This window comes from Salmo salar, chromosome 09 (assembly GCF_965601325.2).
Source record: "Salmo salar chromosome 09, fSalSal1, whole genome shotgun sequence".
NCBI lineage: Eukaryota > Metazoa > Chordata > Actinopteri > Salmoniformes > Salmonidae > Salmo > Salmo salar.
This window is the reverse complement of record NC_138299.1, coordinates 27,347,137-27,362,450: the sequence shown is the minus strand read 5'-3', so window position 1 is coordinate 27,362,450 and position 15,314 is coordinate 27,347,137. Positions and strand designations below refer to the sequence as shown.

The 15,314-nt window shown below is 43.8% G+C and overlaps 2 protein-coding genes across 3 annotated transcripts; one reads left to right on the top strand and one right to left on the bottom strand.

Moving 5' to 3' along the window:
• Nucleotides 1-774: 774 nt before the first annotated feature.
• On the top strand, nucleotides 775-5,806 carry LOC106611136 (ornithine decarboxylase 1). Its single transcript, XM_014211026.3, has 10 exons — nucleotides 775-1,025; nucleotides 2,301-2,450; nucleotides 2,781-2,909; nucleotides 3,038-3,211; nucleotides 3,324-3,496; nucleotides 3,608-3,824; nucleotides 3,977-4,223; nucleotides 4,338-4,453; nucleotides 4,568-4,782; nucleotides 4,916-5,806. Exons 3-10 carry the CDS (start codon nucleotides 2,817-2,819, stop codon nucleotides 5,046-5,048), a joined length of 1,368 nt encoding a protein of 455 aa, XP_014066501.3. The 5' UTR covers nucleotides 775-1,025; nucleotides 2,301-2,450; nucleotides 2,781-2,816; the 3' UTR covers nucleotides 5,049-5,806.
• A 1,362-nt stretch (nucleotides 5,807-7,168) lies between these two features.
• Nucleotides 7,169-12,990, bottom strand: utp25 (UTP25 small subunit processor component). 2 transcript variants are annotated; one of them, XM_082955698.1, is made up of 12 exons: nucleotides 12,800-12,990; nucleotides 12,601-12,640; nucleotides 12,334-12,503; nucleotides 11,942-12,180; nucleotides 11,681-11,769; nucleotides 11,122-11,547; nucleotides 10,726-10,942; nucleotides 10,353-10,555; nucleotides 9,014-9,196; nucleotides 8,797-8,906; nucleotides 7,829-8,074; nucleotides 7,169-7,702 (listed from the first exon to the last, which is right to left on the bottom strand). In XM_082955698.1, exons 1-12 carry the CDS (start codon nucleotides 12,898-12,900, stop codon nucleotides 7,441-7,443), a joined length of 2,286 nt encoding a protein of 761 aa, XP_082811824.1. In that variant the 5' UTR covers nucleotides 12,901-12,990; the 3' UTR covers nucleotides 7,169-7,440. The 2 variants fall into 2 exon arrangements, with proteins under 2 accessions (XP_082811824.1, XP_014066503.2); XM_014211028.3 differs by having other exon boundaries at nucleotides 11,942-12,187; nucleotides 12,338-12,503.
• Between the last annotated feature and the right edge of the window lie 2,324 nt (nucleotides 12,991-15,314).

Below are 15,314 nucleotides of genomic sequence, written 5' to 3'. Positions count from 1 at the left end.
CCAGTTTATAACTGCTGAAGGCCATGGTATATCAGACCATATAACACGGGTATGACAAAACATTTAGTTTTACTGCTCTAATTAAGTTCGTAACCAGTTTATAATAGAAATAAGGCTCATCTGGGTTTGTGATGTATGGCCAATATACCACGGCTAAGACTGTGTCCAGGCACTCCGCGTGCAAGAGAACAGCGCTTAGCCGTGGTATATTGGCCATGTACCTCACCCCCTCATGCCTCATTGCTTAATTAGTGCAGTATAACTCCAGTATGCTGCAAATGCTGCCTCCAAAAGAACACAATTTTTTTACTGCAGTAATTTTGCAGTGTAACTGCAGACTCTGCAGTGCGGTACACTGAATTTATTCGGCAATTACTGAGTCCAAAATGCCACAGTCGACTGCAGTTACTGCATTTTTACTGCAGTTTCAAAACTGCTATATTTTCTTGTAAGGGTTACTGCAGAAGAGGTACAAGGTGTGATTAAAGAAAGACTCCTGTCCTCCCAGGCCTTCGGCCTGGTGTAGGATCAGCTAGGGTCAAAGTAGAGGAATGGAGTGATGATTTTTAAATATTAAATAGTGGTATATAGGTGTAGGGTTAGTTGGTGGTGCAACTTTTTTCTTTTTACAAAATTAAAAAAGTTACGTAATTGACCACACACTACCACACAGTAGGTGGCGGCATGCACAAACAAAATGTGCGAATGCCATGATACCAAAGAAGAAGAACGAAGAGACGCTTTCTTGCTACGGCGTCCTACTTCCTTCTAGAGCACATGGAGCCGGTGACAAGACTGAACCGGTTCCTACGTCTACAGAAGGCCGGTTTCAGCTGGCGTGTTTCCTTGGAGACGGCACCTCTATAAATACGGTCGTATCGAAACGTTGGCTTCAACTTTCCAGTTGTAATTCAGTTAGAGAGCGCGACACAGTTTCGTGACAGACTCGGCTGACGAGGAAAAACCAAGTCATATTTTCCAGGATTCTGGTCTAATGGACACACTCTTTGTAAATGCTTTTTAAGGTAGGCCTTCTTCAATAATGTATTCTACATTTTCACGAATTAATTTATTTTAAACAGGTTAGCTAGGTAGGCTATCGTATTCATCCATGCATTGCGATATCCACGTTGGCTTAGTCAGATCGTGCCAAATTGTGTTTAGCTAAAGTAATATTATGGTTATGCCATATTTAGCCTCTTCGCTCATGGAGACCTGTAACGTTACATTGATCTGTGTAACAGTACAGGTCTCCCGGAGCGAAAAGGATATGCCACATCGTGCAACGTTAGAGAGAAACGTAACGCTATCTTCTACGTTTTTGGTTTAATGGAAGTGATGGGTTTGGAGCAGCCCCAAGGGACGCCGTGTATACTTTGGCGAACCTGGGGTTGGGTTTGAAGTATGGTTTGGACCGCGGGAATGAGATTGGCAAAGAAACTCGGTGAACGTTTTTGTTACATTCGTGAACAACTCCCAGTCCCCACACACTGTCTTTAACTAGCTTGCTAAAATATATTTTATGATGAAATGTGTACCGGTAACATTGGGCTACATTGACGAAGCTCGTGTGGCCATGCTGGCATGGCGTGAATGAATAAAGAATTTTGGGCCGTGTTCGAGCGCATCAAAACGGTGATGTATCATGGGTAAATTGTGACAGACTAACAGATCTAGAAGTTATATTGAGGAGTAATTACTTATGAAGCCGGGTGATTTGGAGATCGGTCAGTCTCGACTCGCCTTTGAAGTCGGCTGCAATGTCGAATGCGCCCATTATAATGGCGCGCCAAGCGGATAAAATGCTGATTGGTTCAGCCAAGAAGCGTTTGTTTTGCGTCAGTCTTTCCTGATTGGTTCCTTTTCATGCCACTTAACGATTTAGCCACTGTCTCCCTGCTATTTGGATACTTTAGCCGTGTCCTTGTCATAGAGGCGGTTCCTCACTTGCTGATTAGTAGAGACTTGTCGAGAGACGTTGTATCCGTTTGAGACCCGGATAAAAGATTGCCCTGTAGTCGGCCTTCTCGAGGGTGTGGTTGTTCAACAAAAAAAATCCTTCAAATTGTCCGATAATGTAAAAAAAAAAAAAAAAGTCTATTGGCCATTAATGCTCTCTGATAACACTTGCGATGTTAACAGTAACTGCTTCTCAGTCATACTAGGCTATATGATTATCTAAACTGTTAACGGGCTGGTTGAATGAATTATGGAAATATCCATTAAACCCTAACACAGCATAGACACTGTCCTGTTTTAATGCTACTGTATTTTCACACATTTGAGCTTTCTGTTTGCAGAATAATCGCTTTAGGAAAGCGCACACTGGCTACTCTGCAGGCCCCGGCCTAGAGTCTTATCTGAAAGGCTTCAACTTCACTGGTGAACCACCGTGGCTGCTCTGCACCTGATTAAACTACTTTGCCAAATTCCATCTCTTTCTTGTCCAAGTAAGGGTTGCTTTCCAACATGCATGTCACAATATATTCTAGAATAGATGTTATAGTACAGGCCTATGAGCAACTGGGGTTGGTTGAAATTGGTGTACTGTATCTCTGGGAGTAATGCTACTAATTTAGGCATGTTCCAGATGACAATGTGCAATTTTGTACAAACATTTTACTATCAGGGAATTGCCCTTGTAAAGTGTGCAAGTCACTGAGTCAACATTGATAGGCTATTCCTTGAACAACTAGACCACTGATAAACTAGCCAACATTGGGAAACAAGTGTTTTTGGGTCTGTGCTAAGATTTTAACTCTAATCTCCTTTCTCCACAGTTCTTTTGTGACAATCTTTAAATATTTTCTTCGACCATGAACACTTTTGCTCCTGATTTTGTCTTCCTGGAGGAGGGGTTCTGTGCCCGTGACATTGTTGAGCAAAAGATCAACGAGACATCCATGTCTGTAAGAACCACTTCCTGTTGTCTCTGATTTTGCTGCATTTGGTGTGAGAAGTGTGATTTGATGACGAGGCATTTGTCAGTGTAAGATGTATTTCTTATTCGTTTGCGTCTGTGTCTTTGCCCCTCCAGGATGATAAGGATGCCTTCTACGTGTGCGACTTGGGTGACGTGCTGAAGAAGCACATGCGATGGGCGCGTGCCATGCCTCGCGTCACGCCCTTCTATGCTGTCAAATGCAACGACAGCCGGGCTGTTGTCACGACCCTGGCCTCCTTGAACGCTGGCTTTGACTGTGCAAGCAAGGTTTGTCTCTTTCTAAACCGCTCCTGACTTGAAATTACCTTGACCCCCTCCAAACCCTGCTGCCCTGTGACTGCGTTTCCTGTACTGACCCAGTCCGTCTTTGTCCCATCAGACTGAGATCCAGATCGTTCAGTCTCTGGGTGTGGACGCTAACAGGATCATCTACGCCAACCCCTGCAAGCAGGTGTCCCAGATCAAGTATGCCTCTGCCCACGGAGTGCAGATGATGACCTTCGACAGCGATGTGGAGCTCATGAAGGTGGCTCGGTACCACGACGATGCCAAGTAAGAGGCCTCCACCCCCTTTCTTTGCCACACTGAAAACACTTGGATTTGTCAGGAACTTATTTGGCTACTCTAGAAAAGTACACCTCTTACTTATCTCTCCTTGTCCAGACTGGTACTGCGCATTGCCACAGACGATTCCAAGGCAGTGTGCCGGCTGAGTGTGAAGTTTGGTGCCACCCTGAAGGCCTGCCGGGGCCTCCTGGAGCGGGCTAAGGAGCTGGGCCTGGATGTTATCGGGGTCAGCTTCCACGTGGGCAGCGGCTGCACTGACCCAGACACCTACAGCCAGGCCATCTCTGACGCACGCTGTGTCTTCGACATGGGGGTGAGTTGCCTTTTCTGCTTTAACCTATCACCTGAAAGGGTCCATTTATAAAATGTATCATTAACCTGGTAAGTTTGGTTCGTTTCCAGTGAAGGGACGCAGTTGGACCGCAGCGGTAGGCCTAACTCATCTTTGTTGGTTTGTTTCTTCAGGCTGAGGTGGGATTCAACATGACCCTCCTGGACATTGGTGGTGGTTTCCCTGGGTCTGAGGACACCAAGCTCAAGTTTGAGGAGATCACAGCAGTTATCAACCCAGCGCTGGACAAGTATTTTCCTGCCGACTCTGGGATCCGGATCATAGCCGAACCAGGCCGCTACTACGTGGCCTCTGCCTACACCCTAGCTGTTAACATCATTGCCAAGAAGGTTATCATGAACGAGCAGTCTGCCTCTGACGGTAAGAGAGAACTCGACTCAATCCGCAAACTTGTGGCTACTGCTTGATGTGTGAAATAAAATTGCGTCACGTAACTTAAAGTTAGCAAAGTTTCATTCCTCTGTGCCCCTACAGAGGATGACGATTGGACCAGTGACCGGACTCTGATGTACTATGTGAACGATGGGGTCTACGGCTCCTTCAACTGTATTCTATATGACCATGCTCACCCCCTGCCTACCCTGCACAAGGTACGATGATTGACACTCACACACTTCATTTCAACCAAACTCTCACACACAAAGCACATTTTGTAAAATAAGTTTGACTATTGTTTGTTAATCCCTGCTCTTATCCTCCTACAGAAGCCAAAGCCAGATGAGCGTATGTACCCCTGCAGCATCTGGGGACCAACCTGCGACGGCCTGGACCGCATCGCTGAGGTGTGCACTCTGCCGGACATGCAGGTGGGAGAGTGGCTGCTGTTTGAGAACATGGGGGCCTACACCGTGGCTGCCTCCTCTACCTTCAACGGCTTCCAGAAGCCAGACATCTATTACACTATGTCCCGCACAGCTTGGTAAGTTATTGGAAATGTAGTAGAATTATATGGACACCAATTGAATGCGATTGTGGCTGAATGTTTCCATACAGTGGTGTCTCATCAAACCTCAACCTTCATTCTGATTCTAAATCGCTCTTGTCCTGTGTAGGCAGTGCATGCAGCAGATCTGTGCCCAGGGGATGCCCGTTCCTTTGGAGGAGTCGTCCTGTGTGACATCCAGCTGTGGCCATGAGAGCAGCCTGGAGCTGCCCACCAAGCCTTGCCAGACCCGTGTGCTCTAAACACAACACCAGCATAATCTCATACATATCCACCACACACTGCCACTCTACGGGCCCAGTAGCCTGTGTTATTAATTTCCTATTCAGTTTTTTTTTTTTAACTCATACCGTTGAAAGGCCAGTTACTTGACTGGAGAATGAGGGGCATGTTGGTGCACATTTCTTACTTTTCTGTATGAAAGACAGATCTAATCCTGAGCTGAGGCTGAATCTCTCAATGTCTAGGAGGGTTGTAGTCCTATTGTTACGGGGGTCTGATTGGTTAATGCCTATAACACCAAGGTTGAATGTTCATTTATTTTAGGGGCCACAGGATTCCTTCATTTGCACTGAGCTAAGTCGCTCTGAATGAGAGCACTTGTAAAATGACAATGTAAATGTTACATGGCGGTGTTGTAAGTGGTTTTTCTCTCCAACTCCTAGAAGGCTCCATTTCAGTTGACTCCACTACCACCTCTCATGACTCTAAAAGGGCTGTTTGAGTGCTGATTACTTTGCCGGGTAATGGCTGCTACAGATATTTAATTTTCTCTGAATCCTCTCAGTGTAGGGACTCAACATGCAGACTGTCCCTCTTCTCCTTTTCTGTATTTAATGTTTTTTTTTTTGTTGCTGGGTAGTACATCAGTTAATAATTATTCATGTTTAAGATGTATACGAAAGAGATGGGATTGCACATTTGTATTGCTTTCCTATGGAAACTTTTTATTTTGTATTTTAAATGTAATTCTATATAAATAAAATGGGTGCAGAGCTGAGTAACGTTGTGGTCCTTTCTGGGGGGGAAAGGCAGTGTCTGTTGGGTAGAGGGAATAGGACACTGGATAACACACCTTCAGGATATTACTACAGTAGTGATTACCTAACTAGACTGAACAAATACAAATGCAACAATTTCACTGAGTTACAGTTCCTATAAGGAAATCAGCCAATTGAATTAGGCTGTAATCTATGGATTTCACATGACTGGGAATACAGATGCATCTGTTGGTCACATACCTTAAAAAGGATATGTGGATTAGAAAACCAGTCAGTATCTGGTGTGACCATTTACCTCATGCAGCACATCTCCTTCGCATGGAGTTGATCAGGCTGTTGATTGTGGAGTGTTATCCCACTCTTCAATGGCTGTGCAAAGTTGTTGGATATTGGCCGGAACTGCAACACGCTGTCGATCCAGAGCATGCCAAAAATGCTCAATGGGTGACGCCTGAGTATGCAGGCCATGGTGGAAGAACTGGGACATGTTCAGCTTCCAAGAATTGTGTACAGATCCTTGCGACATGGGTCCGTGCATTATGGCAGCGGATGCATTGCACAATGGGCCTCGGTTACAGTACGTGTGCATTCAAATTGCCATAATGCAATTGTGTTTGTAGCTTATGCCTGCCCATACCATAACCCCGTTGGCACTCTGTTCACGTTGATTTCAGCAAAACGCTCCCCCATACGTGGGGTCTGCGTTGTGAGACCGGTTAGCCGTACTGCCAAATTCTCTAAAACGATGTTGGAAGCAGCTTATGGTAGAGAAATGAGCATTCCGTTCGACATTAAGGAGTCAGCATGCCAATCGCAGAGACATTTGTGACCTTTTGTCCCCAGCACAAGGTGCACCTGTGTAATAGTTATGCTGTTTAATCAGCTTCTTGCTATGCCACACCTGTCAGATGGATAGATTCTCAGCAAAGGAGAAATGCTCACTAACGGATGTAAACAAATGTGTGCACATCATTTGAGACAAATACGCTTTTTGGGCATATGGAACATTTCTGGGATCTTTATTTTAGCTCATTAAACATGGGACCAACACTTTACATGTTATTTTTGTTCAGTGTATATATAAAATTCTGAACTGATGAGGGGCAGCAGTGGCTCGCAGGTGTAGTATCCATGTCAGTCCACGTAGTTATACTACTTAACTCTTACTGCACTATGAAGAAATGGTTCAGCGTTTACCTGGTTGCTAAAATAGTGCGCCTAATTTCAGTTTGTGACAAAACAAGCAGTCATTGTGTAGAGAATTATTGTACCAAATCACTTAAAGTATTTACAAGCAATATGCTGGTAGACTCACAATTTCATAGACTCGTTTGAGTAAAAAATGTTGAAGACACTTAAAATCTCAACTAACATCACTTTAATACCATTGATACTTGAAACACTGACAGAAACTTTGGGTGTATTCATATAAAAATCACTGTTCAATGACATTCAAAGAGACAAAGTTGGTATCATTAGAAAGCAGAGATTCTTTTCAACAGCATGTCAGACTAAAGTCAATACATTTTCATGATCGGCATCATTGATGACCTGTGTCGTAAAAACAAAATGGCTGTTGAAAGAGAAGTTCCCTCTTCCTACCTACAGATATCAGTCACTTTCCATCTGTGTGTTAGGGGCCCAGAGGACCCTTCTCTTCGCCCGTGACGAACAGGTGTACAGGCTTCTGGGACTGCAGCATCTGAGCGGCCCTCTGGGCCCCGGTGATGGCAGCAAGGCGCTGGGCGTCATAGCATGAGTAGAGGGCTGTGCAAGTCCAGCTAGCCTCCTCTCCTTGGCCCCCTGCCTGCAGCATGTTGCACACCTCACTGTAGAAGTGAGGGTAGGAGGGCAGCCCATAGAAGATCAGGTTCTGGATTCCCTTGATGGTGTATCTGATAGGGGGTTGACAATAATTCAATGGGAAAGTTCAATGCAACACTATTATACACAGCTGGACAACTTCCTGTTTACAGACAACAAAAATTGCCTGACAATTAAAAACGGAGCACCACTTTTACCTCTTGTAGAAGTGGAAGCGTTCGGTGAAGAGAATAAACTGTTTATCTCCCTTCTGGAAAAAGTGCCTGGCACGGGACACCTCTGACTTGGTCGAGTACTCGCATATGCTGGCAAAGTTGATCTCCTCCTTCTTCATGTAGTTGCGCAGTCGGACGTAGTCGAAGTATGAGGGAACATAGATGAGTGTGTGGGACATGACTGAGTCCCTGTACTGGGGCAGGACCTTGTCCACAAAGAATTGGAACCTGCCAAGGAAAATGGGGTTAAATTAAGAAAAGGTTTATTCATTGATTGATTTTAAGATGTCAGTATAACATTTAAGCACAATAGGAGGTAGTCAATGACTTCCAATTGTTTACAATGACATTTCACTATAATAAATAAACCATGAATTTCCCTCTGTAGTCCAATCTGATCTTGTGGTATTAAAATGTTCCACTTGCAGAGTAGGGTTGATCTTGACTTGGAATGCATTAGTGCAGTGCGCCCTCTAGTATTCACTATGTGTCTTACACCGGGGCTGTCTGTTGCAAATCTGAGACTTCACTTTTTATTTGCTGTAGGGTTGGGCTGGGTAGACCTGTAAAATACAGTATGCTACTCCAAATATCGCGATATCCAATATAATCGGTTTGCACCGTTAATGACTAGATAATTCCAGACGGTGCATTTTTTGTTCTTATTTACAATATCATAGATGCATTCTCTTTTTTTTTAAATTAGTATTGCGAAAAAATATGCCTTAATTAATTTAGATTTCATTTTCAACATATTGATAAAGCCTAACTGAAGTTCAAACAGAGTATAGTCTTGCACATCACAATATATTGTCAAGCACTTCACAATATATCGTCAAAGTAAAATATCACAATATCCAATTTAAACATACATCAACCCAATCCTAATTTCCTGCCCAGATTACATACCATCGTAGGATACTGCTGAAGAGTACAGTGTGTGTCTTTACCTTGCATCCTGGTCCATGAAGCTGTTAGAGTTGATCATCTGGAAGACATGAGGGAGCTGAACCAGAACCTGGCAGATAGAGCCTGTTATAGGCATATTCTTGGTGGCAACCTGGAAAAAGAATGTGGAAAACATGACTTTCATAATACTCAATTAACAATGTTTCTAATGGCATATAACTCATTAGTTGAGGCCACACAGGCTAAGTGCACACTGACCTGGCCGCGGTAGTTGAAGCAGTGCTTAGAGATGATGTTGTTGATATGTGGGTCCTGGATAGAGCTGAACATCAGTGTCTGGCGATAGTACTTGGCCCAGTTGTTCAGGTTCCACATGCGCACCCTGGAGAAGTCCACCCCATGGGGGTCCAAGGGCTGCAGGTTCAGATGCTTCATCACATGCTGGAAGAAAGCACAGCAGGGATTGTGGTTAAAGCAACACTGAAAAGTTCTGTGTTGTAGAAGGTCCCTTTATACAGGAAGGTAATTCACTAAAATACTAAAAGGGCAGCCTGTATAATGCCATAGCGATACTTCCCTGAATTATACACATTTACAATAGTAGAAGTGGATATTTTTGGCTTGGTTTAACATTGTCCTTATAGCAGAACCTGATGAAATATGGAGGCAACTTAAAAAAAATATATATAATACCTTATTTAACTAGGCAAGTCAGTTAAGAACAAATTCCTATTTTCAATCACGGCCTCGGAACAGTAGGTTAATTACATCTAGACGTTCCGCTAGCGGAACACCTGCTCCAATATCCAATGATGGGCGTGGCGCGAAATACAAACTCCTCTAAAATCCGAAAACGTCCATTTTTCAAACATATGACTATTTTACAGCATTTTAAAGACAAGACTCTCGTTAATCTAACCACACTGTCCGATTTCAAAAAGGCTTTACAGCGAAAGCAAAACATTAGATTATGTCAGCAGAGTACCCAGCCAGAAATAATCAGACACCCATTTTTCAAGCTAGCATATAATGTCACAAAAAACAAAACCACAGCTAAATGCAGCACTAACCTTTGATGATCTTCATCAGATGACACTCTGTTTTCGATAAAGAGGCTATAGAAGGCCAAGAAATGGTCAGAGAGGGCACTTCCTGTATAGAATCTTCTCAGGTTTTGGCCTGCCAAATGAGTTCTGTTATACTCACAGACACCATTCAAACAGTTTTAGAAACTTTGGAGTGTTTTCTATCCAAAGCTAATAATTATATGCATATTCTAGTTTCTGGGCAGGAGTAATAATCAGATTAAATCGGGTACGTTTTTTATCCGGCTGTGAAAATACTGCCCCCTATCCATAACAGGTTAACTGCCTTGTTCAGGGGCAGAACAACAGTGTTTTACCTTGTCACCTCGGGGATTTGATCTTGCAACTTTTCAGTTACAAGTCCAACGCTCTAACCACTAGGCTACCTGCCGCGCCCAACTTAATCTAGGCTACTGTTTATCAACCCAGCCAATAGGTAACCCTAACACTATAGGTAACCCTACCTAACCACACTAGCAGGTAACCCTAACACTATAGCTAGGTAACCTTACCAGTAGGTGCTCCCAGTTCTGCATGAGGAAGACGTCGGCCTGGTCCACCACCAGTATCTCGATGGAGGACAAGAAGTCGTAGTCCCGCTTGGCCTCGCCCTCCACCCCCAGCACCGTACGCAGGCCCAGCGGAGACGCTATGATGATGTCAGAGGAGTAGAAGGGTGCATAGAGCCGAATGCTTCTCCTCAAGATGGAAACTCCTGGTTTGAAGAGGGTGGGGTGAAAGGTCGGTGCAATCTACTGTGAATGAATGTCTATGTTTTGTGTAAATGTACAAAAAAAAAGGTATTTTATGGAAATATAAACACGACAACAAACATTCTCAATGAGTTTGCCTGCAGTGTAATACACATCCTATTTGCTTGCTGACCTATCTTGAAGTGATCGTCGATGTTGCCAGAGAAAATGGCGGTGTAGTCGTCTGGTCTGAAGAGGTTGGGTGGCGTGTCCACTGGCTCCTCTCCAAATTCGTCCTTGAACCTCTTCTTGTTGCTGACATCCATCTTCCTCCCCTTGGTCTCCAGGAGGTTGATGAGGGTCTGGACCACCCGCAGCGCTCCGTCTCGGAACGGCACCAGGATCAGAACCTGTACACAGATCCATGAGGGAACTGATTACAATATCTTGGTGGTGAAAAGGGGTAGACTAACCAGATGTGTAAACAACATTCAGTCCCTCCAACCGAGCTGGACTACTAATCAGCACACATTGGTGCTACTCTGGATAGGGACTTAGGACAAAGTACACAAGTAAACAGGTGCCTTACCTTGGGTCGGGTCAGGCCTTGGTCCCGGGGCTCATCCTGTGGCTCAACTTCGACCTTGTTCCCCCCGGCCTTGTCCGCGGCTTGGTTCTCCCTCGTCTGGGCATTATGACCCAGAACGCCGGAGTTGGCCTTCAGCACGTGGTTGAGTGCGTGGAGGCAGTAGGCACTGCGGACCTGCTGGCCCTCGGTGAGTGGTGAGCTCTCTGGGAAGTACACGTCCCTGTAGGAACCCATGAGAGACAGCAGCTCCAGCTGCAGTGGACTGACCTCCTCCACAGCCCCCTTAGGGTTGGAGGTGTGGTTCAGAGACGTCCAGTTAGTTTCCAGGACTTTGTGGAGCGCCAGAGGCCTTTTGTCTTTCTCCTGGCCGGCAGGACCAAACCTCTCCAGAGGGGAGGAGCAGAGGAGGGTGCCCAGTTTTGGCCACTGTAGTGTGATTTATGTGGGGAAGGGGGTGGTGAAGGTGGACATGACGAGAGGTTACACAATATTGTCTGTAAAACTTGAATAAACAAGAACACATAAAAATGTAATTAAGCTCAGATGAATGTGGGCTTACCTTGACCTGAGCCTTGGCCTTAGTGCCAGCAGTGATCCGTTTTACGTCCTCCTCACTAATCTCTGTGTCAAGGTGCAGCTTAAAGGAGTCTAAAAAAGATGGGAAACACACTGAAGCATTGCCTTTTCACTCCAAACTCACCTTCAGGAGTTGGTTGCTGCACTGAGCTATGAATAATTCCAGAGCTGGATAGTGGATACAAAACCAGAATGAAGGAAGATTAAATGAAGTAGAACTACATTTCTCTCAATGTTTGCTTACCTTCCTTGTCCTCTTGTTTAGCAGTGCTCTCTGCACCCTCCTGTTCTCCTTCTCCAGAGAAGTTGTTCTCCAGACAGAACTGAGACTCATGTTCGTTGTCCTCAAACTCCACTCCTCCCGCTGTTTCATCCTCCATAGCGTCCTCACCCCCTTCATTTGGTCCTGCTTCCCCCTCATCTGCCTCTTCTGGTGTCACAGTCAAATTATTTCCTGCTTCTTGATATTCCTCATCTCCATCACTTCCTTCTAAAATCAAGGAGCATAGAAAATTCAAAATTCTGATCTGCAATGTCACTCCATGACTGTTCTAAAGACAATCATGATATAACCAATACTCAATATATCTGTAAGCAAAACTATGCTTCAATCAGTGTGCACTTTGACACTTTCACTTGCCTTCACTGAGATGCTCTTCTACCTCTTCTTCATCATCTACACTCTCATCTTCGCTTTCGTGGTCTGCAGGGCTGCTGAGAGTAGACAACAACTTCTGGTATGCTGACTTGTGCTCTGGTTCGTTGTCCTCGTCACTTTCAGCACTGGACTGTACTGGGCTGTCTGGCTGTAGAAAAGAGAAAACACATTTACAAAAAAACGCTAACTAGCCATTGAAAGTCAGATAAGCTAGTTAGTCGACGAGACAATAACGTTAGACTTACCAGATCCAATATTTGTGTTTTCTCCGCCTTTTCTGTGACTCTAGAATAAATAATTTAAAACATCTGATTTATAAACGTGTACTTTATTCTATGCAGGGTCAAGTGATTAGCATGGTTAGCTGTTTGCTAGCTAGTTACGTTAGCTATAGTATAGCTAATTAAGGAATACAAGTCACAGTGAATTTCAATTGCTGCATACATATCATGGAATGGATGCTCCTCCCCAAATTCTTTCAAATGTTTCTTCTGCTTTTTTGATAAATTATTGAAGATCTGATTCTTCTGTTTTCTCTTCCCCATTGTTGACGGTTCAGTCACTAGATAGCTAGATAACTTTAGCTTGGTCGGGACACACGTGTGTTTGGGTTTTTTCGCAGATCAATAGCGTCACTTCCGGTATTCAAATTAAAGTGACAATCCAATGCAGTCAAATCAAATCAAATTGTATTGGTCACAAACACATGGTTAGCAGATGTTATTGCGAGTGTAGCGAACTGCTTACGCTTCTAGATCCGACAGTGCAGCAGTATGTAACAGGTAATATCTAACAAATTCCACAACAAATCCTAATACACACAATCTAGTAAAGGAATGGGATGAGAATATATATATATATATATATATATATATATATATATATATATATATATATATATATATATATATATATATATATATATATGTATAAAATATATGCATGAGCAGTGACAGAGCGGCTAAGATGCAATATATAGTAAAGAATAGATAGTGAAGGATGCAGTATACAGTATATACACATGAGATGAGTAATGCGAGATATGTAAACATTCTTAAAGTGGCATTATTAAAGTGACTAGTGTTCCATTTATTAAAGTGGCCAATGATATCAAGTCTGTAGGTATTCAGCCAGCTTTCTGTGCTAGTGGTGGCTGTTTAACAATCTGATGGCCTTGAGATTGAAAAACAGCTTCTATCTCTCTGTCCCAGCTTTGATGCACCTGCACTGACCTCACCTTCTGGATGATAGCGGGGTGAACAGGCAGTGGCTCGGGTGGTTATTGTTCTTGATGATCTTTTTTGCCTTCCTGTGACATCGGGTGGTGTAGGTGTCCTGGAGGGCAGGTAGTTTGCCCCCGGTGATAAGTTGTGCCACCCTCTGGAGAGCCCTGCGGTTGTGGGCGGTGCAGATGCCGTATCTGGGGGTGATGCAGCCCGACAGGATGCTCTGTGATTGTATGTTGATGGCAGCAAAGTTTTATATGGGAAATATTTGATCAACGCTCTGATAAAATACTCCACTTTTCCCCTTTCTCATGGAACCTTCTCTTGCTACCATAGAGAGATGCCGCTATAAAAAACAGATGCATCCTTGCCAACATTATAATAGGTCATCAAAGTTTTAATCTGCTGAAGCTTTCATGTAGGATAGGTGGTAGAGGTAAGGCGTTGGAAAGTGAGGGCACAAGAACCGATAGGTTGTTGATCTGCAGTGACCTCTCAACTAGCTGTTGCCTATTTGGCCATATTTGAACAATTCATTAATTATGGGGATATCAGTTGAATGTTTGCTTGTTTTAGCTGTTACCATGGCAGAACTTAATTCTTTGTTAACCATTTTGGTGTCTAGTTTTTTTACTCAGACCATTTTGGACTTTTACTTGTCAATGAAGAAAATGAACAATGGCGTTGGGCGGTAGGTGGCCAAAACGGTTAGAGCGTTGGGGCAGTAACTGAAAGGTCGTCTAATCCTGAGTCGACAAAGTGAAAAATCTGTCGGCTCGGGGACCCTTGCTCCAGTGTCGCCGTTGCTAATATATGGCAAACCCTGGCTTTGACCTCAATCAATTCAATTCAAGGGCGTAACGTTTGCTTCCAACTCATACTCTCAAACACGTACATCCCCTGAACGCAGCTCACACTCTCAAACACATAGATCCCCTGAACGCAGCTCACTCTCCAGATCCCAATCACCTGAATTCTGATCACCTGTTCACACACCTGTATGTCATTATCACACTCTATTTAGTTCAGTTCTTTGCACCCCATCATTGTGACGTATTGTTTGTTTTGTGACACACGTCTATTTGGAGCGCTAGGTTACATTGTAATGTAATCCTCCTGTGTATGATGCATTTTGCCTATTCCCTGCCTGTACTTTAGCCTATCGGATTTCCTGTTATCAACCTATTGCCTGATCTCCCGGACGATGTTACTAGCCTTTTCCCTGCCTGTGCTGTTGCCTTTTTGGACCCCCTGTGTATGACCTTCTGCCTGCCCCTGGACCCAGCTACCTGCCTCCTCCTGTGGTCCTTTACCAATAAACACTTGCTGTGCCCTGCTCTTGAAACCAGCTCTCTGTCTCCCATCGTACTCATTACAAAGGGGCTTTATTGGCATGGGAAACATATGTTTACATTGCCAGAGCAAGTGAAATAGTTAATAAACAAAAAATTAACAGTAAACATTACACACAAAAGTTCCAAAATAAAAAAGCCATTTAAAATGTGTTTGTCTATTGTTGTGACTTAGACGAAGATCCGATCAAATTTTATGGCCAATTTATGCAAAAATCCAGGAAATTCCAAAGGGTTCACATGCTTTTTCTTGAAACTGTATATTGACTACATCCGTCCTAGCTCACTCATTGTCTTAATAGAAATTACGGATTGCCTCTTATCCGCTTGTCGTCCCCTTATGCCATAGTTTGTACATCTCAATTGTAAGTAGAAACCACA